General features: G+C 52.8%; 9 protein-coding genes across 9 annotated transcripts; 2 read left to right on the top strand and 7 right to left on the bottom strand.

Moving 5' to 3' along the window:
- Positions 1 to 255: 255 nt before the first annotated feature.
- Positions 256 to 3,189, bottom strand: P153DRAFT_354996 (uncharacterized protein; the record flags this gene model as incomplete). Its single annotated transcript, XM_033666540.1, has 7 exons — positions 256 to 1,344; positions 1,403 to 1,722; positions 2,070 to 2,097; positions 2,243 to 2,319; positions 2,457 to 2,931; positions 2,990 to 3,027; positions 3,081 to 3,189. The coding sequence occupies 7 exons, from the start codon at positions 3,187 to 3,189 to the stop codon at positions 256 to 258; spliced, it is 2,136 nt and encodes a 711-aa protein (XP_033526770.1).
- A 2,551-nt stretch (positions 3,190 to 5,740) lies between these two features.
- Positions 5,741 to 9,352, top strand: P153DRAFT_335260 (uncharacterized protein). The gene is made up of 3 exons (XM_033665648.1): positions 5,741 to 6,195; positions 6,250 to 6,843; positions 6,893 to 9,352. Exons 1-3 carry the CDS (start codon positions 5,818 to 5,820, stop codon positions 9,017 to 9,019), a joined length of 3,099 nt encoding a protein of 1,032 aa, XP_033526771.1. The 5' UTR covers positions 5,741 to 5,817; the 3' UTR covers positions 9,020 to 9,352.
- Positions 9,332 to 9,709, bottom strand: P153DRAFT_383269 (uncharacterized protein; the record flags this gene model as incomplete). Its single annotated transcript, XM_033670214.1, has 1 exon — positions 9,332 to 9,709. The coding sequence occupies one exon, from the start codon at positions 9,707 to 9,709 to the stop codon at positions 9,332 to 9,334; it is 378 nt and encodes a 125-aa protein (XP_033526772.1).
- A 1,026-nt stretch (positions 9,710 to 10,735) lies between these two features.
- Positions 10,736 to 13,097, bottom strand: P153DRAFT_383270 (uncharacterized protein; the record flags this gene model as incomplete). The annotated part of the gene is made up of 4 exons (XM_033670215.1): positions 10,736 to 11,241; positions 11,301 to 11,463; positions 11,517 to 12,943; positions 12,992 to 13,097. 4 exons carry the CDS (start codon positions 13,095 to 13,097, stop codon positions 10,736 to 10,738), a joined length of 2,202 nt encoding a protein of 733 aa, XP_033526773.1.
- Positions 13,098 to 14,095: 998 nt separating this feature from the next.
- P153DRAFT_189835 (uncharacterized protein) lies at positions 14,096 to 15,054 on the bottom strand. The gene has a single exon (XM_033662430.1). The coding sequence runs from the start codon at positions 14,915 to 14,917 to the stop codon at positions 14,138 to 14,140; it is 780 nt and encodes a 259-aa protein (XP_033526774.1). The 5' UTR covers positions 14,918 to 15,054; the 3' UTR covers positions 14,096 to 14,137.
- A 136-nt stretch (positions 15,055 to 15,190) lies between these two features.
- Positions 15,191 to 16,803, bottom strand: P153DRAFT_285694 (uncharacterized protein; the record flags this gene model as incomplete). The annotated part of the gene is made up of 2 exons (XM_033663415.1): positions 15,191 to 16,404; positions 16,464 to 16,803. 2 exons carry the CDS (start codon positions 16,801 to 16,803, stop codon positions 15,191 to 15,193), a joined length of 1,554 nt encoding a protein of 517 aa, XP_033526775.1.
- Positions 16,804 to 17,990: 1,187 nt separating this feature from the next.
- P153DRAFT_364790 (pantetheine-phosphate adenylyltransferase family protein-like protein) lies at positions 17,991 to 19,797 on the bottom strand. Its single transcript, XM_033667678.1, has one exon. The coding sequence runs from the start codon at positions 19,691 to 19,693 to the stop codon at positions 18,452 to 18,454; it is 1,242 nt and encodes a 413-aa protein (XP_033526776.1). The 5' UTR covers positions 19,694 to 19,797; the 3' UTR covers positions 17,991 to 18,451.
- A 142-nt stretch (positions 19,798 to 19,939) lies between these two features.
- Positions 19,940 to 22,209, top strand: P153DRAFT_383274 (WD40 repeat-like protein; the record flags this gene model as incomplete). Its single annotated transcript, XM_033670216.1, has 3 exons — positions 19,940 to 20,929; positions 20,985 to 21,600; positions 21,659 to 22,209. 3 exons carry the CDS (start codon positions 19,940 to 19,942, stop codon positions 22,207 to 22,209), a joined length of 2,157 nt encoding a protein of 718 aa, XP_033526777.1.
- Positions 22,210 to 22,820: 611 nt separating this feature from the next.
- Positions 22,821 to 24,758, bottom strand: P153DRAFT_285814 (uncharacterized protein; the record flags this gene model as incomplete). The annotated part of the gene is made up of 5 exons (XM_033663424.1): positions 22,821 to 23,535; positions 23,616 to 23,738; positions 23,871 to 24,251; positions 24,301 to 24,373; positions 24,470 to 24,758. The coding sequence occupies 5 exons, from the start codon at positions 24,756 to 24,758 to the stop codon at positions 22,821 to 22,823; spliced, it is 1,581 nt and encodes a 526-aa protein (XP_033526778.1).
- Positions 24,759 to 25,216: the final 458 nt, after the last annotated feature.

Below are 25,216 nucleotides of genomic sequence, written 5' to 3' on the forward strand. Positions count from 1 at the left end.
CTATCGTGGGAGCTCATAAGCCTGAATGCTAGTTCACGGGAATTCACCCAGCGCTTCACATATGTCAGTAATCATCACGCAGTTGAATGTCCACGTACCTCAATCACGAAAATCGATCGAATATGGGAAGCAAACATATATCATCGCGGGTATACGTCATCCATTGAATACCCGTGTACGCTGAGAGATCTTCAGTCTTTGAATCTTGAGTCCCGAGATCTCATCCGGGTTCTTCTGTTTCCGCCACGACAACTTTTACGCGTTGCGCGAAATCTGGTCGAGACGCTTAGTGAGACGGATGTCCATCCGCAGAAAGTTCTTGCGCATCTGCTCCATCTCATCATGCAGCTTCTTTGCCTGGCGATCTGAATGGTCAGAAGCCTTTCGAATGAAGGATTTGATATCGTTGGGCAAATGATGATTGGGCGGAGGGGCAGAAGGAAAGTAGGTGCCTTCCATGTTAGGGGGTCCTAGGGCGGCTACGAGGTTGTCGATTCGCAATCCATGCGCCTCACTGACTGTCTCGAGGTCCTGATAACGCTGGTCGATGTCGTGTAGCTTGCTCCAGTAAAACTCGCCTGTGATGTTCGCCATTGCCTGGGAACGCTCAATAATATCTATTATCTGGCCACACATTCCGTTTCCATCGTTCCACCCAAGCGCAAGATCAAAGCCTGCAGGACCACACGAGTACGCAACAGCAAGGCCGATAACAGCGCTTGTAGCAGCACTGAGAAGAACGCGCGCCATTGTACATGTCCAGTTCTTCGCGCTTGACGCGTGTGGTGTAGCCTCACTGTCTGAGGAACTTTTCTTGATTTTGTAGGTGCCCTGCTGCTCAGCAAAGGGATCGACGCATAGAATCGCTTGGAACAAGTCCATGGCGGCGTACATGCGATCCGTCGCTCTGGTAGAGTGTTTGATAAGCTCTTGTACCTCGCTGAAGATCAACGTCTTCCCATGGTCTTTGGCTTCATTGCTCAAGGACGATTGTTCGATTTCGAACATGCAGGTAGCGGATCTCTGGCTTATCGCACCCAGAGCATACACAGCTGCATTGCTGACAGATGTGGAGAACTGGGCAGCTCGGTCGAGATATACGGCGGAGTGCTTAAACGGTAGGCGAGAGTGCTCTTCGGTAATGGACTCGAGCTTGGATGCGGCTTCATCTAGCGTGGACACGGCATGACCAAGGATGCGATAGCCATCATACTTGGTCCATTGGTACAATGGTTTGTTCTGCTGTTTCTGCGAGTGAATGTAGGCTTGGAAGTTTGTCATGCGCTCATGCACTTCCATCATGCGACCAAGAGTTTCGTCTAGGATAGCACAAAGATCTTGCGCCTAGAGGAGCTGTCAGCATGTAGACCAGATCTCACACTCGCGGGTAGCGGCCTCATACCTCCTTAGAAAGCTTAGCTCTATTCAACCCTGTGGTCTGTTTCTGCTTTTCTTTGGTAGCCAACGGCGTGTGTAGTGGTTTTGGAAGTGCTTCACACTTCTTCTTAGGTGACCTTGACGGCACTGGACCTGCCATAGTATGAGCTCTGTCGTTTACCGTCCGCGCATCTGAGCTTTGAGGGCTCTCGGAAGTCATCTTATAGTCGCCACTTGCTGAATAACTGTGATCGGTGGGTACGCTGATGTTCATGTCTAGAGATCCAAACGTGCGAAACCACTCTTTTTCTTTGTTGATTCTGTGTGTGATTTGGTAATGTTGAGCTGAAGGATAAACACAAGGGCGGCGGCAGCGATTGAAATGTGGAGGTGAAGGAGCTCACGGAGCCCCGCGTTCCTATTGTGCGGCTAAGGGTATGTGGTGAAGACGGATTCGAATACGGTGAAGACAAGAATCTGCTTCCAGGCATATGATTGGCTGTGGGCTAACGCGCTCTTGCCTGTTTGAGGTGCGGTGAGGAAAGTACGATGCCTCAAGTCGTACTAAACAGAGTCAAAAGTTCAAGGTCATTGTATAGACTCATATTGTTGGTTATGAACGTTTCGGGCCACCGAGAATACTTCAAGAAGATATCCCGAAGGTTGACACATAGCTGGTACCAAAGACATACATTCCAATTTGGGCTGTACTGTGATAATCTAAAAAGGTTGATAGAAACGAATATGCGATAGCCCGGTAACCCTTCCATGCGTCCTCCAAATACAATATAAACCAATCTAAAAACTCCTATATACACTGCACAGCCCCTCTATCAATTCTCCTTCAAGCCGACTAGAGACTGACTCCGCCGTGCAGGTCGATGGCTCGCTTGTGTGGAGCAGGAGCACTGCCGCCTGTGATGAGGCTTGTCGCATTTCGAACTATTGAGGCAGTATCCAAAATGTTCTGGAGAGTCACTGGAACAGCTTTCTTTGTCCAGCCCAAGTGCGTCGGCAGGCGCTCGTTCTCTGCGGTCACGTTAGTTCTTGTTGATTTTCAACGCACTCAGGAAACTTACCGAAAAAGAATTTGACAAGGTCTCGCCTAACGGTGCCCGCTGTCATGTTGCCGAAGACAATGATGGGTGCAGCAACCTCTCCCAGGCTAAACTCTTCAACAGAAGCAGTAAAGGTGTAGTTAGGGTTGGATGATCGTGACTCGAGCTGACGGTAGATCTTGCTGTGTGCAAGCTGCTTCGCAGTTATCGTGCGATCCGTCCACCACTTTCGCGAAGTGTCGAAAACCTTCTGGTTGAAGACATGGTTGTTTCCAAAGAAGGCGTCGAGGCGACTGAGACTTCCATCATGCTCAAGGATATTGTGAACGTTGAGTTGATCTAGGGTGAAGAATGTGGCATTCGGCTCCGGGTTTATAAAGATGGCCTGCTCCCACATAATACCTGCGAGGTTACTGTCAAAGTTGAGGCCATTTCCTAGGGCGGCGATGGCGTTGTCTCTAGTGATGTTGCGGCCATCACGAGGAAGAAAGCCGTGCTATAACTCGTAAGCCTCATATTCAAGGAGCTAAAGGGCGAGGAGGGTGTAGTTTTACATTTGCCAGAGTGTTCATCATCGGACAAGGGCCACGGACTGTAATGGCATTAGTTATAGGAGACTGATTTATTGATTGTATAAGAACTTACAATCGTTCTTCCCGCCAGCTATCCATTTGTGTGGATCCTCCGCGCCAGACTGAGGAAGGGCAGATACGAGAGCAACAGAAGTTGCGGCGACGAGAATAGAAAGCTTCATGATGTATTGTGGTGTATAAGTGTCTTGTTTGAAGGTGAATGCTGTAAACTGTACTGGAAAAATGGTCTTTATATACCATCTTTCGTTGTTAGCAAGTACACTGTACAGCCATGCCGATCAATCCCGGCGAATGACAGTGTCTCCCTGCTTGCAAAGAAGCGCATGATACCCTGATCAACAACCTAATTAGATTACAAGAGCTTCTAGAAAGTCAGATAAAGTGGTACTCGACAAATGCTAGGCTTGTTATTCGCTCTGAAGCACTGGAGGTAAGGCATTCAGTCTGTGTGCATCTACCCCACAGGGATCATGACGGAGATCCATAGCGTGGGTTTCACGTTTCAAGGTCCCTGATAGCCAATAAGAAGAGAATTGTTTCCTGCTGACCTATTATCGTCAATCACTGGCCAAGGCTTGTATGTCTGGGGATACGCGTATGGAATACGCGTATTACAACACGCGTATTCGCATTCGTCTATCGCGTTGTTCTCGATCAGAGTTACTATGAAGCTCGGTAGTACTCGGTGACTACACACGGTCAGACGTGCTGGAACATCTCATTCAACAGAAGATGTTTTCGCATGAACGTTCGTCCATGAAAGCCAGCGCTCAGCCCTGTCACCAACGGTCGAAAGTGCTGTTGGCGTAATCATTTGGGTATTGTTCAAGTCTTGTTAAGCTAGTGGAAGTCGATGTTCTAGCTAGCTGTCTGTCTTTAACCACAAACTGTGGTTACGCGAGACGCCCAGAATGGATGAAACATGGTGGAGGTTGCTGGTAAAGGTACCTGGGGTCCGAGGATGAGTGCGCACGAAGGTAAGGACATCATCCGGTCCCGACTGCACTAGTAGTAACGTCCCTTTGCTTTCTCGAGCATGCTACACATGTTTGATTTAAACTTACAAGTTTTAAGCCGTGTCGCCACTGTTCAGTAGACCAACGATCATGCTTGTCTTTGACAGCAAGAGTTGTGAGCCATTTAGCTGGTCAGGGGTTGAGCACGGCGAGATGTACAGGAGAAACACGAGCTGTATGTTGAGCCATTTTCACAACAGCCTCATGTTCTCGATTTCCCTTCACAGAGCATGTCCTTTTTTCTCGATCGACTTGTATTCATCCTCATCTTTGTTTCTCCTAGCATGCTAACCCTCCTTTAACCCATACTATTTCTTGTATTCATGCTCTTTGGCTTCTTTCTTTCAGATTCGTTTTGGTCAGCTTGTCCACCCGAGTGCTCGATGAGTTCTTCGCCTCGTCCTTGCTGTGTTTTGGTGCCTCCTCAATGCGTAGTGTGATACTAGGCTGGACCAACATCGAAGCTGTCGACTTTCATAATGTCTTTTTAGTTTCCAGAATCACGATACTAGTCCTGTTTACGTGGCGGCGCGCATACGTCGCGTGTCCCTACAACTTAGGTCGATTAGTAATGTGTCGCGCCATTTTACCCTGACGCTCGTGTTCTAGTGAACCCCAGATTCGAGGTCTGTGCGCAGCGCGCGTCAGAGCGTTTACCTAGTCTTGCTTTGCATGCTGTATTGATGCACAATGTAGAATTGACAGCTTCTCTGGCGATGTCTTGCATGGTGCAATGCCGAGGCATTGGGTTTAGTTCCGATTTCGACAAACTGAAAACCTAGATTGGTTTAGTGAGTTGCGCTAGTGACAAGCTGGACGCTGGAATTAGCACGCGTGGAATGATATTTAATGGAACGCAAACAACAAGGTAGGCATCAAATTCGCAGAATAACGCACCTTTTTCATGACCCAAAAGTGAAGCAAGTTCAACAGCTTCTTTCGGGTCCACTACTCATATCTCAAATCCCGTAGATGTGATGTTAGCGCCTTACTGAGATTACTTCCGGCCCTCAGCTTCCCCGGGAGAGTGGCGAGGTGTGGCATATCTTGCAGAGCTCAACATGACCCCTCTTTCTCCACGTTCTGCGTAGGGCTCCTATCCAGATCGTAAGTGGTAGGCCAATCGCATGGCGTAGCTAAGTTGACGTCGGGATCAACGATGGCGCACCTTTAGTGGGGATCCGGCCCCAGCATTTGCCGAGATGGTTTCTACTGAGCCCTCACTGTTGATGATGTCTCGATGAAGCCTCCATTGCAGATAAGCCTGCATCTTCCATCACAACACATGCTTGCTGATTCGTACGACAAGACGCGTCAATACTACACGGCTTGGCTCATGGACATCTCTTTGTTGGCGACTCCGCAGCAGCTGTACTCTGGACGCGCCTCCGCAATGTTGAACAATCCAGCTCTTGGAGGCTTAGCCATACCCGCGCCACCAAAAGGGCCAGCGCAAGCCACCAAAGCGCCATCTATTTGCTCGCTGAGGATTCGCTGAACTTTGCTGTACATGGTGTAGCCTGATGGTACAAACAATGCGCTAACATGGATCGCCAGCTACTTTGTGTCTGCGTCGACGGAAGCTGAAGTCATGCTCTGGGGCAGGTGGAAATACAAAACTACGTCGTTCCACGCTCGGCTGCAACAGAAATTCCCATGTTTTTGACACTCCGGGAGCTAGGTAACTAATGTGACGAGTACATTCTCATCCTTGCACGCGGAGAACCCAATCATTGGTTCACACAGATCCTAGCGGAAGCTAGATAGGTAGCCATGTCGTCGCTTTGCACATCGGACACCACAATGGAACCTCAACTTTTGATTCCCAACCGCGCATCTTCGCTCGAGTTTACGAAAAAGCTTAGCATTTCTAGCCTTCGTAGTCCCGATACGAGCTCGTCTTCTCTACGCACCATTCCTAACACTTCAGCACGGAATAGTGTCCTAGATGATGATTATTCGTTAGACTACTCGAAGGCAAAAGATAGCCCAGCGCTTACGTCACCTCGTCTTCCAGAGAGAAGATTATACACGCCCGAAACGAGTCAAAGAGCCACAGTGGGCTCTTCAGTTGTCCAAGATACGATGTCCTACGTCCAGCGTTGGGCTGGCCTGACGCGTACTGTAGGCAATTGGGATGGCTTGCGAAGAGTACGCTTCCAGATTATCAGGCAATGAACTTTTCGAAAACTGACTAAATTCAAGGATCCCGAATTATGGGTCGAAGATGGCGATTGTTACGTACATCTCTATGCGCAAGGAGCATCTCGTAGAGGGCCATCTTTTCGTGTACCGTACAGAGCCCTCCGACAGAAGAAGTGCGGTGCCATGCTCGATCTCTGCGACGCACACCTCGTATCGGCCGACGGGGTTTACTTGCAGCAACTGAGCGCATGCTCTAATTTCTCCAACAACTCGAAGTACCAATCAAATACAGTCGAGCTGTTCGTTCCATCTCCTGAGCGAGCTTCCCGGCAAGAATCGTTCCAGTGGCACCTCACCACTCGCAACTTTTTCGCCTTTATCCTGGGTAAGCCGTTAGTAGGGTTTCACATGGGCCGGGCGTTCGTAGATCTTCAAGACAGGATGCGACTATTCCGAACCGGGCAAACCAACAACCATCAAGATTTTCTCGAATACGCGGAGTGCCAGGGCTATCGAGACCTCGTCGAAGTCACCGACTACGCTCTTGCAAGTTTGTTCTACGCCGAACACTATAAACTGAGAGATGTTTGGGTTGATGCATTTGCTCACTGCGTTGGCATGAATGACAGTCTTATTTGTAGTCCAGAGTACCAAGTAAGCTCCGACGATCCCACCGTTGAACTGTGTACTGATACTTCCGTAGCTCAATTCTAGATTGACGAAGGCGCTGGTAACGCGAGCTCATCTCGAAGTCGACGTCCATCTTGGCCATGTTTCCGTTGCACTTGGTAGTTTCCTCGAGGATGACCTCTCTTCAACCTACCTCGGACTCACCGCGGGAACTAGAAGCCAACTGATCCGGTTTCGCAGATTTTTGCACAATTTCTACACCAAGAAGTTCGGCTATTGGCCACCACCAAGAGGAGCTTCGTTTCCCAAAGCCTTGTACAGATCCATGTTCTACGACTTTCAAAACCTGTACGATTATCTTGTCGATTCCGAATCATCGAACGATATATTGTTACAGAAGCCGGCCAGCGGCGGCATATGTGTACTGCAAAATGTGGATAACTTCGACAAACGACATGGATTCATCGCACAACCGCACCCTCTACCTTTGTTACCGAAGGACGCGCCATCCGGTGGGAGAATGGAGTTGCAGAACACCTTCAGACAGCTGACCGCTACATCTCAGTACACCAAAACAAACAGAGTCCAAAACATGAGCGCTGCTCTCGCAACAGCAACAAATACGTTCAACACAGACGTTACCAATTCCAAAATCGTTCGGGGATATATGCGTTTCGAAGAAACGTGCGCTGAGCATGTATTGAGTCAGCGCGAACACAAAGTTTCGGCGGGTGATGCACGCAAGGTCAGATGGCTTCTGATTTATGGTGTTCTTCAATACCTAGTCTCCGCGCTTCGTGCGCCAAAGGAAGTCCGCGATCCGGATACTCCAGACTATCCACTGTGCTGTTTCGTAAATGGAAAGAGCTCATGGAATTTCGAATCTGCAGTGTCAACTCCTACTGCCATTGCCTCGCCGATATACCCACTACCGATTGAAGACTGTCATTTTGACTCGGTAGTAAATTCCCCGATAGAGCCTGACTGCCAGAGAGAGGACTACTTCACGTCACGCGCCTCGAGCAGACGTGCATCAGTGGATCTGTCAGCGCCTCAGAAGCCAGTGTCCCCTATCCATCACTCTGGAATTCGCTCCTTTGGGACTATGTCGCTCACTGGCCGAAACTCACGCAGAAACAGCCTAACTGCTAATTCACGCTGCTATCCCGATATCATGGTCCACGGTCACGTAAATAGACCAAGTGACAGAAAGTCTAGACCGTCAACTACGGCCATCCCTCATCATGAGCCTGCGTTCCGTTCCCGGCGATCTTCAATCGCTGTCTCGCCGAATGATACTACTTCTCAAACCTCGTGGCTGAGACCCTTGACACCGCCAGCTCTGCATAACAAACGAGCCCTGGCGACCGGGATCTCCCGTCATGCGGAGGTACCAGCACCGCCTCTACACTCACACCAGTTCGGTCTGCCCAACCAACACACGACTACTGAAGAAGGGAATCGGCCCCTCAGCCGGTCCGAAAGCACCAGCTCGACAGCGAGTCAAACATGGAGCGACGGCGCAAGTGCCACATCATCCAAGACCAGCGCAGGCGGAGCAAGCATAGAGTACAAGCCCAGCGCCGCCGAGCACAGTGGTCTCCTAGGCGGTCTCATGCCCGTGGAGAGCACTCCCATCTCGAACACGCGCACAGAGGCTTCCAAAAAACCCGCCAAGCCCGCAACGGTCGCGCAACGCACCGGCTTCAGCTTTGGCTTCGAAACCGAGACGCCCATGTCGTCTAGCCTCAACAATATTTCATCTTCTACCGTCGTTCCAGATGATTACACAATAGGCATTGCGTTCTCGGCACCCCCTTCGCCACGCATGCTCGCCATTGTTGATCCAACGCTGGATTTCACGCCTGTTGCTGCGTCGCCGTTGGACGTTGAGGATACACCCCGTGCCTCGCAATCCATCGCCATCAATCCTGTAGTATCTCCACCACCCACCTCGACGCCAACAACAGCAACACAAAAAAGGAGATGCAGCATTAGCACCCCCACAGCACCAATCCGAAAGCCAAAAGACGCGCCAAAATCCAAGAACAGATTCAGCGCCCACTCGCTCCTGAGTAGCGCCATGCCACCGAAAGCATCGCAGCCATCTAAGGCACCCCCCTTAAAGACGGATAAGGAGCAGGAAGCTGGAATGGGGAAGAGGATACGCACGTTCATTCGGGCCTATCCCGGCTTCTAGAACTTTCTTCGCTCTACCTGCCTGGTGACCGAGAGAGTGCAATCTCTGGTTTCAATGCAGCAGTCTATGTTTTTTAACCTTGTTTCGAATATGTCCTGCGTTTTTTGTATGGGTAATTTGCAGTATGGCGTTTTCTTTTGGGAGGGGGGAGGGGTTCTGCTTTTCCACTCATGAATTTGTCATATACCCACCTTACCTACACTGCACTATACTATACTAGCGGCATGGATTTGGAATACTACTTACTACATTGATATTCACCAGTTCTGTCATGCTGTGTTTTGTTTATGCCTTCCATATCTCAAGCTTTGATTATTCGTCTGAGATCCTCCCCCGATCCCAAGCGTCCAAATCCTCTTTCCCTCCCAACTGTCTGAGTGCGGTACCGCTGCACGACGTGTGCGCACAGAAACATCGCCGGGGTAGCCATGATGTGGCGTCTTCGTCGGGAATCACGTCGTCGGTCTGTGCAGAATTGGCAGTCATGGGAATAGCTGTATCGCTGACTTGGCGACCGAGTGAGGGCGCGGAATGAGTTCGCCACGCGCGAAGACTTGGACTAGACCTCCCCTGTGAGGATCCATGGAGAGGATCCGTCGCAAGGCATGCTGAGGATGAGGATGAACATGATGATGGGGAGGAGGAGCGCGGGAGGGATTGAGCGGTCGGTGTATCGGTGCCTGTGGACATTGTGGGTTGGTAGTTTGCGGTGCTGGAGAGGGGGGAGTAAATACAGGTTAATACGGGTGTTGGGTCACATCTACCATGAAGAAAAGGTTGTCGATGTGTTCTGCACGTCTCCACCGCAAAACGTCCTATTTATTACTCTTTGTAGATAATTTTGCCTATACAGTATGTACTTGTTCAATCTGCCGTCATCCTCCTACATTCACCACCCATTCTTCCCTTTCAGTACACGTCCCCGACAAGCAAAGTCCGAAGACGACATGGTTCGGCGATGAAGAGCGGTTTCCATCGTACTACATCGTCGTAGCCTGCAGTATAATTTAAACATAATTCAAAGACTTGCGAATAGCCATAGCCATAGCCACAGAAACAGAGACAGAGAAGGAAAGAAGCGCACACGTCTCCAAGCTGTGAAAGTTACGTCTTCATATTGATCCGATAAAGTTCGAATACTCAGTGTCTCGGTCGACTGTAAAAGCGAACAAGTAAGCTACTTTCTTTGTGGCTCCTACGAGCTGCCAAACTACATAATTAGAAGTTGCTAATGTGTATGTAAGGCGCATACAGTTGGAAATTTAGGCATAAGAACTCTATACTGAACTTTGTTGTGGTTGTTAAGCTGTTGTATGATTTTGCTGTACCCTGGTTCCTGGTATTTCGATTGAGTGAGAGTTAGTGTTATCTGCACATCGTCTTGGAGCCGGGAAGGTGGTTTGGTGAGGTATTTTTGGTTCACTCAGGTTCTAAAACAAAGGGTATGTGATGCAGGAGGAAGGCATTGATGAAATTTCTGCTGAGACGGGGTTTGCCTATCTGCACTTTCGATGTGTAATTACGCTCACCACTATGTATGAACTAATACCATTGTATTTGTCACCACGTGTGACGTGTGCTTCTTCCTACGCACATATCCTGACAAATCTACTCATCCGTTCATCATACAAGCCCCCATCTTACATCGTAATCCGCGCATGACAACACACCAGACATGACCATCGCATAATCTCTCCCTCTCTTTTCACACGATACTCAAACAGTGCGGTTGCGACGCGGCTTCGAACGACGAGACCTCGCATACCGTACGATGCTGTTGAATCCCGACTCAATCCCCTCTTGAAACGCCTCCATAACTCGTTGGTGGGCGTGAATTCCTGACCCCAGAGCCAAAGCAAACGAAAAGGCTATGGCGTTCCCAGTATAAGCATCGTTGGTATGGTCGCTGGTGATGTACCATCCGTCAACGAGCCTGGCGACGAACTCCTGGATGTGCTGTAGCGTAACGCTCTCGCCATCGAGCCCAAGGCATTTCGCTATTTTGCCCATGGATTTGGCTGTGCTTCCATCCAATACTGTATTGTTGTCTCGAAGTATTGAAGCGACGCCATTCGCTGTGCGCTTTGTCTGGAAGAGGCCCAGGCTGAGCATGTTCCCACAGACGCTATCGATTTCCGCCAAGTTCTCAAGTGTCTGTAGCTTGGTGTGATGCAAAATTGCACTCCTCGGTATCCCTCCCCAAATCAGGTACTCAGCTGTTGCTATGGGTGTGGTAAGCAGGTAGTCTTTTAATAGGTAAAGGTGAACAGGAGAATCCTACCTTTATAGGTGAACTTATATTCGTCGTTCACCTTTAGCCACCTAACAACATCTGCGGCATAATGCTTCTTATTTGGTTGATTCAGAGAAGGGTGGTTGAGATCAATTATAGCGATGTTTGGGTTTTCCATCGAGGATGCATATACCATTGCTTGTAGAAGAGACTGGAGGATGGTTAGTTGAACGTCTAGAGAACACGGGTTTTTAAACACCATACTGTAGAAACAGATACAAAAGCGGACGTATTGCCTTTTAGCGACAGATGCGACTTCGCGAAGAACAAGAAAGTGCTTAACCCTTGGCCTTCTGGAGCGAAGGGTGTTAGGAAAGATTTGTTTTTGACCGAAAAGGCTGCGTTAGAAATGAAGTCGCCGTCTTCCGTGAACTGCGTGTAGCTTTTTGCATCCCAGACACGAAATGCCAAACAAGGTGAGCTCGATGATGTTCTTCCTGAGTACGCTGCTGGGTTGTTGGAAGTCCCTGAGTAGGGCATACATGGTAGATCTGTGACGGGATTGTCTTCCACATCTGTGAAGTATTCATCGAAGTGGTCCTCGATAACCCCTGGTCCGCTGTTCGAGGGTTGCACATGCATTGCAGAAGCTTCCATCAATGCCATCTGTCTTATCAGAGCCTTCTTCTCTTCCTGCACGAGTTTGACGCGTCGCCTATGTTTCGTTCGTGTGCCCGGTGATTTGGCCTTTGCTGCGGAGCCAGATTGGAAGTCGAACTCCTCGTCCCGCGGGATCAGTTGGACATGGAGATTTACCGCCGTTACTTCTATCAAATTGCGGATTTCAGCATATACGCCCTTTGCATCGTCAAAGGCGACTTCGTCGAAGACTTGAGCCCAATGAATACTGCCTTTACTGCCGTTCCCAAGCATGCTAGTGAATTGAGCGGTGATTTTTCGAGGCTTGAAATCGAGTCCAGTCACTTGGTTGAATACAGCAGCAATGGCAGTGTTATCTGAGGTCTCGTACCATCTGTGTATGATGCAAAGCAGAAGTCGTTCGATGTCAGTCCACATGTGTCGAGGACCATGTTCGATATTTCGCAGAGCGTTGCGAAACGAAGTTGGATCGGATTTATAACGAGACGGAGATGGTCGCTTTGACACTTTGCTGCTGTTGATTGCTGCCGAGAAATCTAGACGTCGTGCTACGGGCAAGTGCTGCTTGGGCATCTTTTTGCTCTTGAAACGCGTGCTTTTCGTCCCACTCTGTCCTCGGGAACTCCGCTTGACGTGACTTGGGCAAGGCGACTTCGTAGTCTCCAGAAAGTCCGTTCTGTCCGATTCGTACTCGTATTCATCCTCGAACTCAGTGCTTTGCGTAGACGGCGTCAGAACCGTGGGGCTGTTCGACACATGTTCATGATTTGAGGATCCAGCGTACACCATGAGCTCGTCAAGAAAAGTGTCGTTCGTAACCACGGGCGACATCGACTCGTGCGATGATGTAGGCGTCAAAACTCCATCTTCATCTCCAGAGTCTGCGGCGAGCGTATCCGGCGAATCGTCTCTGGAACACCGAACTCTGTTCATAACATCGAGCTGGGCGGAGCATCCCCTATTCAGCGACGGAAGACTTGTAGGAGGTTTGACTTCTTCGTCTTCTCCAGCATACGTCTCGTTCAGATGATCTGTCAGAGCATTAGCACTTCTCCTAAACACAAGACGGAACAACCAACCTTGTATATCGCTCTCTTTCTTGACACTGACTTGATACTCAACATCTACACGCGGTCGATACACCATAACACCCGCCGCCGCCTGGTGCCAATTCTGACCGGCCATCTTGTGTTCGCCTTCGACTGTGATTTCGCCTTCGTACAACAACGTACAACACGATGTCCACCGCGTAAGAAAGCGAACAACACAAGCCTCGCAAATTGTAGTAGCGAGAAACTGCGTAGAGCGAGGCAAAGCGGAGTGAAGTGAAGTTTATAACTGAAGCTTCTCACGCGTTCCCCAACGCGTTACAACGCGACGCGACGCGCCAAACCGACGCGTCGCCCCATAGAAGCGCATGGATCCACATTGCGATTGTGGTGAAAGGGCGTGAAGTGGAGGGGCGAGGTGAAAGGCAGTATCGGCGTTATCGTCAGTGTTGTCGTTGTAGGTTAGCCGGCCGAGTAAGCCAGTGAGAGGTCAATGAGGGCAAGCTGGAGAGGATGGCTTGGTAGATAGCTCATTGAGGACATGCCGTGTACGCGTTTGCGTGTGGAGGAAAAGTGAAGCTCACCCCACAGACCCCAACATGTTCTCACTGCCATGCCTTACAAGTGAGACAGACATCCCCGTTTGGCGCGTGTAGTTGACGTGTGTGACTGAACGTAGAAATCTGATATGCTGATACAGAAGATTATCAGTTTGACTTCACGTCCTCGTGGGGAGGGATGAGTACTTACAGTCTCTTCTGCCATTCCACTTGCTGTGACTTCCTTCTCATCATGTCGTAGGGCGTGTGTGTCAGTACAGCATTGACATGCGTGATGTATGAGTGCGAGTGATGAGGAAGTGAGAAACGTTGTTGTTGTTGTCGTCGATGTTGTTGTGCAACCTACACGTCACGTCACATCACCACGTCACTACACCTCAACTCACCGCCTCGACCAGAAAACGCAAACGCAAACGCAAGCACACGTGAGAGAGAGACAAGTGAGAGATGCAAGCACAAGCAGTCACAATCTCACTTGCGAAAGAAACACAGACAGACAGACAGACATGTTCACCTTCCATCTACCGATACAATCCAATCCAATCCAATCCAGTCAATCAACATGCGTATATATCCCCTCTCCCCTCTGCCCATCCTCTCCCCATCCCCTCCCATCTCACAGCCACTCCCCTCCTCTCCTCTCCACACCAAAACCAACCATTACACCCCCCACACTTCCCAAAAACCCAGAAAAAAGCCCCCATCTATCACTCACAGCGCAGGGCAAACCACGCAAAGCACAAAAAAGCAAGACAGAGCAAGACCAAAACAAGACGCGAAAAAAAGCGCACACAAACCAAAAGAAGAAGGGTAAAACAATTCCCACCCACGCTGCATGACATTCGTGATATTTTCTTCGTTGCTTTCGTTCGTTCGTTTCGTGTGTTCGTATAAGCCGCCGCGGTGTAGGTTGAGCGGGTATGATGATGATGATGGAGATGGGGGATGAGTGGGGGCTTGAATAAGACGGGATGAGATGGGATGAGATGGAAAAGGGAAAAAGGGAAGAGGGAAAGGGAAAAAAGACAGATATCCGCCTTTTGCCGAGTGTGACCATGTGTACGATACGAGTATGCTTTGAGTGTATGATGGATGTGTATGATGTGTATGCAGCGACTCCTCGATTCTTTCCTCGTGTCGCAGCGTTGTGTGCAGCCATCCCGCATAGCACGCCAAGACCGTGGAGCGCTCCAAGGACGCGGGCGCGAAGGAAGGGTAGATGATCACGCGGGTGTGGGGTGTGGGGTGTGGGGTTGGTTCCCGTATCTGCGAGTGGGAGAGAGCGGGGGGACAAGCGAGATGTATGCATACGGCGCAGTTCGCCCGTTCGTTCGATGGTGAACACGCGTGATGGATGTGATGTGGAAGTGAAGTGGCTTATTGGGGGCGAATGCATAAGCGCCGGGCGCAACGGAAAAGGTGCCTCTGCGACACATGGCTGCGGGAGCACGCACGCACATACGCACAGCACAGCACAGCACAGACGGGGTTGTGGAAAAGGGGTGATGGAACCCGCATGGCGAATCGAGGACGTGACTCTGCATGCAGCAGCGAGCGAGCGAGCCAGGGCCAGGATCAGGGCTTGCTCGAAACCAGGCAACGACAGTCGATTCCGATGTCCAGTCCAATGCTCAGCAAGAATACTGGTGAGAGTTCCGTGCCTTGACAATCATTTGCTTCCGTGCTGCTCGGTGCAGATTTTCCTCACCACCCACTTCTCCCAGAACTTTCTCTGCTGGTAGGTCACCATGACGCCGTCGTCGCCGAGGGCATCCACACTATCCATGTGACCGTTGCAATTGCACCACGGGACCGACGAGGGTGTGCCCGGTGACATGGGCGGGAAGTGCAAATTTCCACCTTCTTCGGGTTCTTCGGTCCCGGCATCCGAGTCCGAGTCGGCTATAGAGCCGTCGCTCGCGTCGGCCTCGTGGTCGGGGTAATCGTCCGGCGCGTCGTCTGGCTCGTCGTCGTAGGGGTCCCAGTCGTCGCTTTCGTCGCTGCTGTCGCTCCCTATTAGGGGGTCGTCGGGTACTTCGGCGCCGACGATCCATTGTTGGTCAAAGTGCTGCTCGTAGTCGATGCGCCGGAGGCTGACCCAATCTAGTCTTGGCATGCTCTCTTGGAGATAGACGAGGACGTCTTTCCACCGACTGCCTTGCTTGAGCAGCACGTCTCGGAGTCTCAGACCGCGTAGTGTCTCTCGATGCCGTCGGGCCAGGCCGATGATCTCGTCTGCGTCGAGTCGCCAGGCCTGGATGCCAAAAGCTTGGAGCTTGTCCCATTTCACGTTGTGGAATATTTCTTCCAGTCTCAAGGTTAGTGGCCTGTGGGAGGGGAAGCCAATGTGTACGGCTTCGATGTTCTTGGCGGCGGTGAAAATTGCTTTTGACAGGGACGAAAGCTCTCTCATTCGATTGTCTAAATCTGTACCGTCGTCGAAGTGTAATTCCAGACATGTCAGACGCTCAGCAAGAACGCCCAGTGTCGTTGGTGGGTTATTGACAGCGCCGAGAACGCTCTGAGGGCTTAGCATGGGTGATGAGAAACGGGAGCAAGGCGATCTCGATGCGAGTATTGCTGCGCCGATCGTCTTTGTGGAATGCAGGCAGGCTGGTGGCCACTTCAACTCGACCAACTGATTCAGCTCATCGTGTTGTCGGATGTAAGATATGAGGGCTCCGTCTTCTCTGTCCTGTACCCGGAGAATCTGAACATGCTGAAGCGATGTGAAGGCGGATATGGCCAAGTTCAAGACGCGAGCATCCTCCCGTGTCCGCACAATATGTTTCTGCTCGTTCACCTTCTCCACAAAGTGTCCAGCGTCCAGGAGCCCGACGCCTTCTGGCAGCTTGGGAAGCAGTTCTTGCACACGCTCCCGGCCTATGACACCAGTCAGTCATGCGTGTAGCTTGTCGCACCGATTCAAGATGAGCAGTAACCTTCAACGTAGAAGAACGGTACCATATAACTGAACTTCTTCACACGTTCAGCCAGATGCGGCTGGCTAGCAATATTTTCCAAACGCCTCAGCCCCCGCCGCGAGAACCTCGTCGTAACGCGTGAGAACTGATGTATGGCGCCCAGTCTGGAGAACCTTCTGCATGTGAGACGGAAGTTTGCGATGGTCAGGGCCTGGTCCTGCTCGGGCGGGGGCGGGGGTCTGAAGCTTTCCTGGGAGAGATAGGCGCGGCGTTCAAGACTGATTAGTTTTTCTGGTTCAGACGCAACATGCTCGAGTATGATTCGAAGAAGTTCGTCGGCGAGATCGAGGATGCCCATTGCGGGTATGAAGGAGAGCATTCACAATATATTTTTTTCCTTTGTTAGAGAGTGGCAAAATCTAAGACGAAAACTCTCAAGCGGCACGAGGGGCAGAGAAAGCGGACCGCGGTGCGGATATATGTTCAGCATAAAAGGATCGGCCCGGCACGGGGTGGGTGCAGATGTGGCGGCAGGTAGTAGTGTTTGTGGATAGCGAGGGCAGAGGTCGAGTTTAGCTGCCGGCGTGGTGATATCCGACGGCAACGCTGATGGAGCTTGTGGGTGTGGAGCAGCCAGAGGGGCACAGTCGGGAACATAAGGGCAGCATGACCTCTCTCCAGCGGTCAGCGAAACGTGCTGAAGAGTCGCGAAGGACAAGTGGACACAAAACCTGCACCTGTACGCAACCAAGGCCGTCCTACAGCTGCAGGCGTGCCAGCAACCCAATGATGGAGCAGGCGTTAGACTCGAACGGGTTTGGAGAGTCACATGATGGCATAACACTGCGGGTTTCCGTGATAGACGGGAAGAAGCGTTCCTTCCCGTGTGAAATCACCTCGATTCGCTGCTTGACGCAGCGCGCTATTCAGGCATGGCATGGGTTTGCCTGCTGCCCTATGATTCGAAGCGCGCGCAGCTCCCCGCCGGCGGCCGTTTGAATCGGTTCAAGCGACTTTGGCTGCCTCTGGGATTCCCTGGTCAGCCCAGCGTACGCGGAACCACGCAGCAGCAGCGAGATGTTGCAACAGCCTGGACAACCGCATGCAAGATTTGTGTAACGCCTGTGCGTCTCTCGTATTGCCAGTGCGCGCCTCGGTTGATTCTGCTTGTAGTCATAACGTGTGTACATGGTCTGGTTGCGTTGTTTTGCTGAGAGCAACGCAGCGTAATTCCGGGTTCTTCGACCAACTAACCGAGACGTCTGGCTGCGTTGCCAACGAAGCATGCATCTTGGAGCGCTTGTGACGCCAATCGGCCGCTTCACACGGTACGCCAGGCCATCATCTGGGACCGTCATGCCACTCCACTGCCATGCCCCTGGGATGTCGTTATACAGGGCTAGGGAAAAACTGACGACATTGGGCGTGTACGGTCTCCAAGGACCGAACCATGTATCATGACATGGGCGAGCCACTGAATTTGCAAATACATGCTGACCAAGTTCCCTGCACGCAAAAACACGCTGCGTTGTCACAAAAGTAAAGTCGAGGTAAACTGACTGCTGGCTATTATGGGTCTTCAATACACATCATCCCTGCTACTCATGTCACCTTGATGACAGTCCGTCTCAAGGGGGTTGCATGGGCGGGCACGCTTGACACCCCGCGATACTCTGACCTAGTCCATCCGTCATGCAACTGCCGGTAGCTCCGTGTACATGCGGCGCCGCGTGCTGATATCACCCAAATGTACGTGTCCACGCAGTCTACTTTGCCGCAATTACATCATGTGGCTCAGGAGTACAGACGGCGTGGACCGTCGTACAGATGGCTGCAGCCTCACATGCGGCCCCATCCGTCTGATCTATCGAATTCCATGACCAAGACAAACTCAGCCCACGCCTGGTCGCATTCTCGACTACGGGAGCAAACACAGCTCAACCTTGTCGCCTTTCTCTATGGGGAGCAAACACGGCATGCCCTGTCACAACAGCATCAGACAGTTGTCACGCCCTGGCCCTTGACTGAATACGCTCACTTCGCTTCTTGCGAATCTCCGTGCTGCTCAGCTTGCTCTGAAACGTCTCGTCGACGTTGTCGTCTTCGCTGGCGTCGAGGACAGCCACCTCGAACACCTCCAGAGGGTGCCATCCCTGTTCTTTACGCTTGTCGTTGACTGCAGCACCGCCGCTCCTCGTTTCTAGAGAGAGCACCAAGGCAGTGATGTCCTTGTCGGTGATGGTGGGCCCAAAGGGATCCCAAATCTCGACGTATTTGATGGTGAGGCCTGAGGGATAGCTGACGTGGACGGCGTGTCCATTTGGCCCAGCGTTGTTGACCTCCTCGACCTGGATACGGTCATCATCGAGGGGTGCAAAGTTCACGATGGAAGAGAGGAAATGGTGGACAGACTCCTGACGGCACTTCCAGCTTTCGAGATGCTCTGCGTACTTTTTGTTCTGGAGCAGAGCGTCGCCTGTGATGCCTACTGTTAGCGTACTCGAGCCCTGCTCACTCACGGACGACTGTCGCCTCCCAAGCATGAAGGCGAACATGGTGAGTAGCAATTTGTGGCCAATGTGCAGGTGATCAAAGGTGCCTCCCACGGCCACAGCGAGGTGATTTGTTTGTGTAGTTGGGTGTGCAACGGGTGGTGTGGATTGCGCTGACGTCTCGACTCCTACTATGCCACCTCGCACCTTGGACACGTTCCTCTCCGTCTTGGACAGGGAGAGGAAGCTATTGAGGAAGCTCTCTCCTTGGTCGCTCTCGACAGAGAAGACGGTATCCCACGACCTGGAGCTTTGGGCGAGCGTCTGCACGTCAACAGCCGGGCCCTGGGTATCCTGGCCAGGGCTCATCGAGTCTGCGACGGGCGAGACCAAGTTGCCATCGCTGGGATATGCGACGAGGATAATGCGCGCATCGACGCCTTCTGCATCCTCGGTGTCGATTGCGTCTTTGGTCGCGATAATAGTGATGAGCTTGTACAGGTCGGCGACCAGCTGCTGCGTGGTTGCATAGAGCGGCCCCCTCGGCGCATCGAGACGGCCATACAGGTGCGAACACGGCAGCGCGATGTCTAGCAGGGCGGGTTCCTGCGGCCGGTGTGGGGTTCTCGCGAGCTGGCGCAGGACGGTGAACAGCGGGGCGTTGTAGGCGGCCTTGAGTGAGGCAAACGTCGAGGGTGCGGGCGCTGGGGGGAGCAGCAGCAGGGCGCGGTGCGAGGGCTTGCGGGCGGGCGGCATGGCGGCGAAGAGTCGCACCGAGGCGTGGAGGCGACGTGTAGCAGGAGGCAGTCTCGAAGACAGCGCTGGCAATGGATGCATGTACGGGGGGGAGCGGGTGTGTAGGTGTTGCATGTAGACTGCATCTGCGTCTGCGTCATGGTGGAGGCGCCCGCCCGAGATGCCGCCGTCAACCACCGAAGCCCAACTGTCAGCGACTGCGCGCGAGCGTCCCTGCAGCATTGCCATTGCAGCGACAGCGACACGATGCCGCCCTTCGGAAGCCACCACCAGAATGCCTCCAACTCAGCCGCGGCGGGCATCTATCAGGCCGCGCAGATGGGCTCGCTGGGCGCTCCCCACGGCAACCTGCGCGTAGCCACGTCGGGGCAGACGAGCTCAGGCACGGATATGCTGCTGCCCTCGAGCGGGAACGCCCCAGGCCACCAGTCGTCCCCCGGCGGGCCCTACGCAGCCCAGCCCGCGACCGCGCCGCCCGCTGCTGGAGGACTCCCCCCGCCCGGCGCACGCCAGCACTCGTACGAGCAGCCGCGACGGGGCACTGCCATGGACCGCCCGCACGACGACCAGCAGCAGCACATGTACAACGACTCGCCCGACCAGTACGCCGCGCCCAACATCAACTTCCACCAGGCCACGCCCCAGGGCAGCCAGTACGCCAGCCCGCCCGCCGCCATGCCCGGCAGTCTGCAGCCCGCCGGAGGGAACGCCCAGCAGCAGCAGCGCCCGGCGCCTTCCTCGACCTACTCGTCGCCCTCGACGGTCCCCACGCAGGCCACGCTCGCCAGCGCCCAGCAGTACACGCTGCCCACGCGCTCCAACACCATCTCGCAGTCGCAGCCGCACTCTTCTTCGTCGCACTCGTACTCGCGCTCCAGCCCCGCCGGCATGGCGCCCGACCAGAAGTACATCCCCTTCTCCAACACGCCCGAGCAGCACAAGTACGCTGCCGGCACGCCTGCCCAGAAGTACTACCCCGCCACCTCCTCTGGCAACTCGTCCTACTCGCCCCTGGGCCTCGCCGACATCAGGCCGCGCGCAAACTCGCACATGGAGCAGGAGGGGACTGTCTACGGCCACGCCCTGGCGACGGAGCAGAACAAGACGGCCTCCAACAGCAACTACCTGGCGCCCTGGAGCATCTACGCCTACGACTGGTGCAAGTGGAACGTCCCGGGCGGCAACAGCGCGGGCAAGATGGCCGTGGGCAGCTACATCGAGGACAACCACAACTTTGTATGTGCCGCATACCCTCTTATGATCAACGCGTATGATTACTAACATCCCCTAGATACGCATCCTGGACACGCAGATATCGCCGCAGGACGGCGCAGCCCCCGGCGCTTCCCCCTACAGCCTCGAGTACAACCCCATCGCCGAAGCCACATGCTCGTTCCCCGTCACGCGCATACTGTGGGAGCCGCCGTCGTCGCAAAAGCAGTCGACCGACCTCCTCGCAACGTCGGGCGACCACCTGCGCCTCTGGTCCCTGCCCAGCACCCCAGCCAACACAATGAGCAACACAATAACGCGCTCATCTTCCGTAAACACGCGCGAACCCCAGCTCCCCAAGCTCACCCCGCTCGCCCTCCTCTCCAACTCGAAAACCCCAGAGCACACGGCCCCCCTCACCTCCCTCGACTGGAACACAATGTCCCCCAAGCTCATCATCACCTCTAGCATAGACACGACTTGCACAATATGGGACATTCCCTCGCTCACCGCAAAAACTCAGCTCATCGCCCACGATAAGGAGGTCTTCGACGTGCGCTTCTGCGCTGGCAGCGTCGACGTCTTCGTGAGCTGCGGCGCCGACGGCAGCGTACGAATGTTCGACCTGCGCAGCCTAGAACACAGCACAATCATCTACGAGCCGTCCGACAAAACAGCCGACGGCTCCGGAAAAGGTGCGTCCCCCATCACACCCCTCCCAACTAACACCCAACTAACACCCCAACCCCACAGGCTCCCCAACAACAGGACGCATATCCCCCACCAAAGCCCAACAAACAATGTCCTACGCCCCACCCCTCCTCCGCCTCGCCGCCTCCCCCCACGACTCCCACCTCCTCGCCACCTTCGCCGCAGACTCAAACCTAATCCGCATCCTCGACGTCCGCCAGCCAGGCCAAGCCCTCCTCGAACTGCGCGGCCACTCCGCCGCTCTAAACGCCATAGAATGGAATCCCTCGCGCCGCGGCATGCTGGCCTCAGGCGGCGACGACTCGTTGGTCTTGATTTGGGACTTATTGCACGCCCAGAATGGCGCGGTGATAAGTCCGGAACATGCTGCGGCCCCGCCAACGCAGGTTGTGCAGCAGCCGGCGCAGCAGCCGAATGGGGGGGCGCAGGGGCCGCAGAATGCGCCTGTGGGGCAGAAGGGGCCGTATGCGAGTTGGAGGTGTGATTATGAGGTGGGGAATATTAGTTGGGCGCCGCAGAGTGCGTTGACGGGGCAGGGGGGGGAGTGGGTGGGCGTTGCGGGTGGGAGGGGGGTTTGGGGGGTCAAGTTATGATGGGGTGGGGTTGGGATGCGGTGGGATGGGATGAGACGTGTGTCTGGCTGGCGGGCTGGCTGTGTACGAATGACATGACGAATGGCATGGGGTTTTTGGTCCTGTCCTGTCTTGTCTTGTTCTGCTCTGTTCTCTTTTCTGCTTTTTCTTAACGCTTGTATTGGTATGCTGGGATCGATGGTCGAATGGAAATGGAAAATGGAAAAAGTTTGAATCTCCCTAACTTTTTACTTCGAGGTTCTGCGTGACATGTGCGGGAAGTGAGTGTGAGGTGTGTTTGGAAACGTCACGCATAAGGTACATGAGCTTATGAGGAATTGACTGATTCATTGTTGATTTACTCGAAGGTATATGGAACGGATGCGTGTCTCGCTATCTAGGAAGTAGGAAGGTCTCAGTAGCCACCTGGGTGTAGCATCCCTGCAGTCTGTCCATAGAATAGGGTACCCTAAAAGAAGAGGTGAAGGTTGTGTAGTGTGAAAGCGTCATCGCGCACCCATGCCTCCTCACTCACTCACTCACTCACTCAAGCACTGTCAGTATGTTGTGTATTAAAGATGAAACGTTGATCAGAAAGACGCAGACGCAGAAGCAGAAATCCAGACCGGAGATTACCTTACCTTGTCTTGTGTGGGCCCAGTAGGTTGAGGTGCCTTGCTATCAGTATTCGTGAGGATGCTGTCGTCCACCATTGCGGCGTCACGATGAGTTAGGCTGAGTATCTCAAAGCTCTCCTCATCAGTAGAAGGAGGTGAAGCAGAGATGCTGGAGGCGTCGGTGGACATGACGTTTGAGCAAGAGGCTGGGGGCGAGTCATCTGTAGTTGAACCATCGACCGCCGGTACGGATTCGTCAGTCACGGTGGGGACTTCTGAGCCGCGGTAGGAGAGGTTCGACATGGTAACCGTAGGGCATAAACCACCAGAAGACTTTCCGGAGTATTTGTCGCTGTTGTTCATCAGATCCGTCAGGGCGTCGGTCATGGCCTTCATGTCCAGATTCTTTGCCGTCAACGCCACTGGGGAGTTCGGAGTATGCTCGTCGAGGGGAGTTGATAGTCCAGCATCTTGGGAGGCGATGTTACCAAATGAATCGCACTGCTCGCCTTGGTCGTCGAAAATGCCGGTCCATCGCGGCCACTGGATCACGCAATGCCTAGGTGTATGGTTGTCCAATGCAGATAAGTCTTTGAGGGGAGCTTGCGAAGTCTGAGGAGCACGTAGGCCGGCGTCCACACAGCTCGACCCACAAGTCAGGAGGACGATGCGGGACAACTCCTGTTGGAAGGGGAGATGGTCGACGACGAATCCATCGAGCTTGAGACACCTAGCAGGTTATAAGCAATGGGCGTTCTAATAGAGCCAATTCCCCGGGTAGGAGTCAATGATGTTCTACGATCAACTTACCAGAGCGGGAGAGGTATAGCCTCATCGACACCGGAAGCAATTCGAGCCTTGCGCATGCAAAAGTCATCAAGGTATTCGCCGGTTCCGACAGAGTAGTGGAGTGCGCCTATTCCGTCGAGTCCCCTGAAAAGGGTTAGTGACACTGATTACCCAGTGGAGACAAGAAAAGTTACAGGCCCTGAAACAGAGTGTAGAGACGACAGAAGACAAGAAAGAGCACTTGCATGTTGGCAAGATATAAAAAAGTTAACTTACTTGTATTCCTTCTCCTTGCACTCTTCATTCGGCACGGTGAGTCCTACGACATCTTTCGCCTGACGCCAGTGCTCCAAGCGTACAAGGGGTGCAGCGGCCATCTGAAGGTCGAGCACGCGAATCCCACCCCTGGACTTGTTGCGGAAGACAGTCTCCCAGACCACGCACTGAAGAGAGTCGTATAATCGGAGCAGACGAAGCTCCTTAAGCATCGTCTGATGCTGCAGCGGCTTCATCTCGTTTGTTGTGATGTACGACTTGTACTGAACATCACCATCTTGCTCGAGACGGACGGGCTGACCAAGGTCGAGAACAAGCTTTGTCAACGTCGTGGGTAGCTTTTCCCATACGCATGCCATGAATGGCAGTCCAGAAATCCAGCTGTGACATGTTAATATCCGAGTTTGAGGGACGCATATTCGTAACTTACGTCAACTCCTTCAGCGCAGTCATTGACGAGATCAGTTCCGCTATCTTTTCCGTAGCCTCACGCCACTCACGCTCTTCCGTGGTGAGTTTGCGTGATTTCTGAAAGGTCAGAGTGCGCCCATCATCGTTATGATCAAAAAACAAACGCTTCCCGCCAATCAAATGTGTACTTACCATATCTGTGCGCCACTCCATTTTCGAGGCCTCGGTGTTGTTCGTCTCCTGCGGTGTAAGATTCCAACCACCAATAACGTAAAGCTTGGTGGCTGTGGAAGCTCGCGCTTGGATGTCTAGAAGACAGTCGTTGATCTTGCCCTTGATCAACTCCAGTGACGGAGCAGACTTGCCCATGTCGTTGCGATCCACATCGATGATCAAAGGTCTATGAATGTCTCTACGGTCTTCAGCGAGCGCGGCCTCGAGGTAGTAAGGACTGAGATGCGCTTTGAAGTTGGCCATGGTAAAGCGTCGAAAGGATTTGGTTTTGAGTGTCGAAGGTAGAGGTTGTCGCAAGTGAGATAATTATGTGTTGGATCAGGTTTTTGGGAGAATAGGATAATCGCTGGGAGATTGCAGGTCGGGTTGGTCCGGGCTGTTGTTTGTTTGCCATATAAGACAGGAAGGCGCGGTGAAGCTGAGTGAGGCTGAACATAACGAATCAGAGCGCGTGAACAGTATGATCCGCTCTTCAAAACGTACTAAACCGTACCGCATGACCTAGGCTTTGTCGGAGTGGTGAAGAGGAGGTGACTCGAGGTGAAAGAGAAAAGAGGCCGTGACTGTGACTGTGACTGGACGGTCGCAGAGCGTTGCGGAAAGAGTGTTGACGGCGCGCCTGCCGTGAAAGAAACAAAAGAGTTGCGAACATTAGTCAGTATATATATATATATATATATATATATATATATATGAAGTGG

The sequence above is a fragment of the Dothidotthia symphoricarpi genome, assembly GCF_010015815.1.
Source record: "Dothidotthia symphoricarpi CBS 119687 unplaced genomic scaffold P153scaffold_5, whole genome shotgun sequence".
Taxonomy (NCBI): Eukaryota; Fungi; Ascomycota; class Dothideomycetes; order Pleosporales; family Dothidotthiaceae; genus Dothidotthia; species Dothidotthia symphoricarpi.

What these genes read in the sequence shown, in the direction of transcription:
- P153DRAFT_335260 (XM_033665648.1), top strand. Translation starts at nt 5,818, where the DNA reads ATGTCGTCGCTTTGCACATCGGACACCACAATGGAACCTCAACTTTTG. An exon ending in ATTGGGATGGCTTGCGAAGA is followed by an intron (nt 6,196 to 6,249) that starts GTACGCTTCCAG and finishes ACTAAATTCAAG; the next exon opens with GATCCCGAATTATGGGTCGA. An exon ending in TTTGTAGTCCAGAGTACCAA is followed by an intron (nt 6,844 to 6,892) that starts GTAAGCTCCGAC and finishes ATACTTCCGTAG; the next exon opens with CTCAATTCTAGATTGACGAA.
- P153DRAFT_189835 (XM_033662430.1), bottom strand. Translation starts at nt 14,917, where the DNA reads ATGCATTCGCCCCCAATAAGCCACTTCACTTCCACATCACATCCATCA.
- P153DRAFT_364790 (XM_033667678.1), bottom strand. Translation starts at nt 19,693, where the DNA reads ATGCCGCCCGCCCGCAAGCCCTCGCACCGCGCCCTGCTGCTGCTCCCC.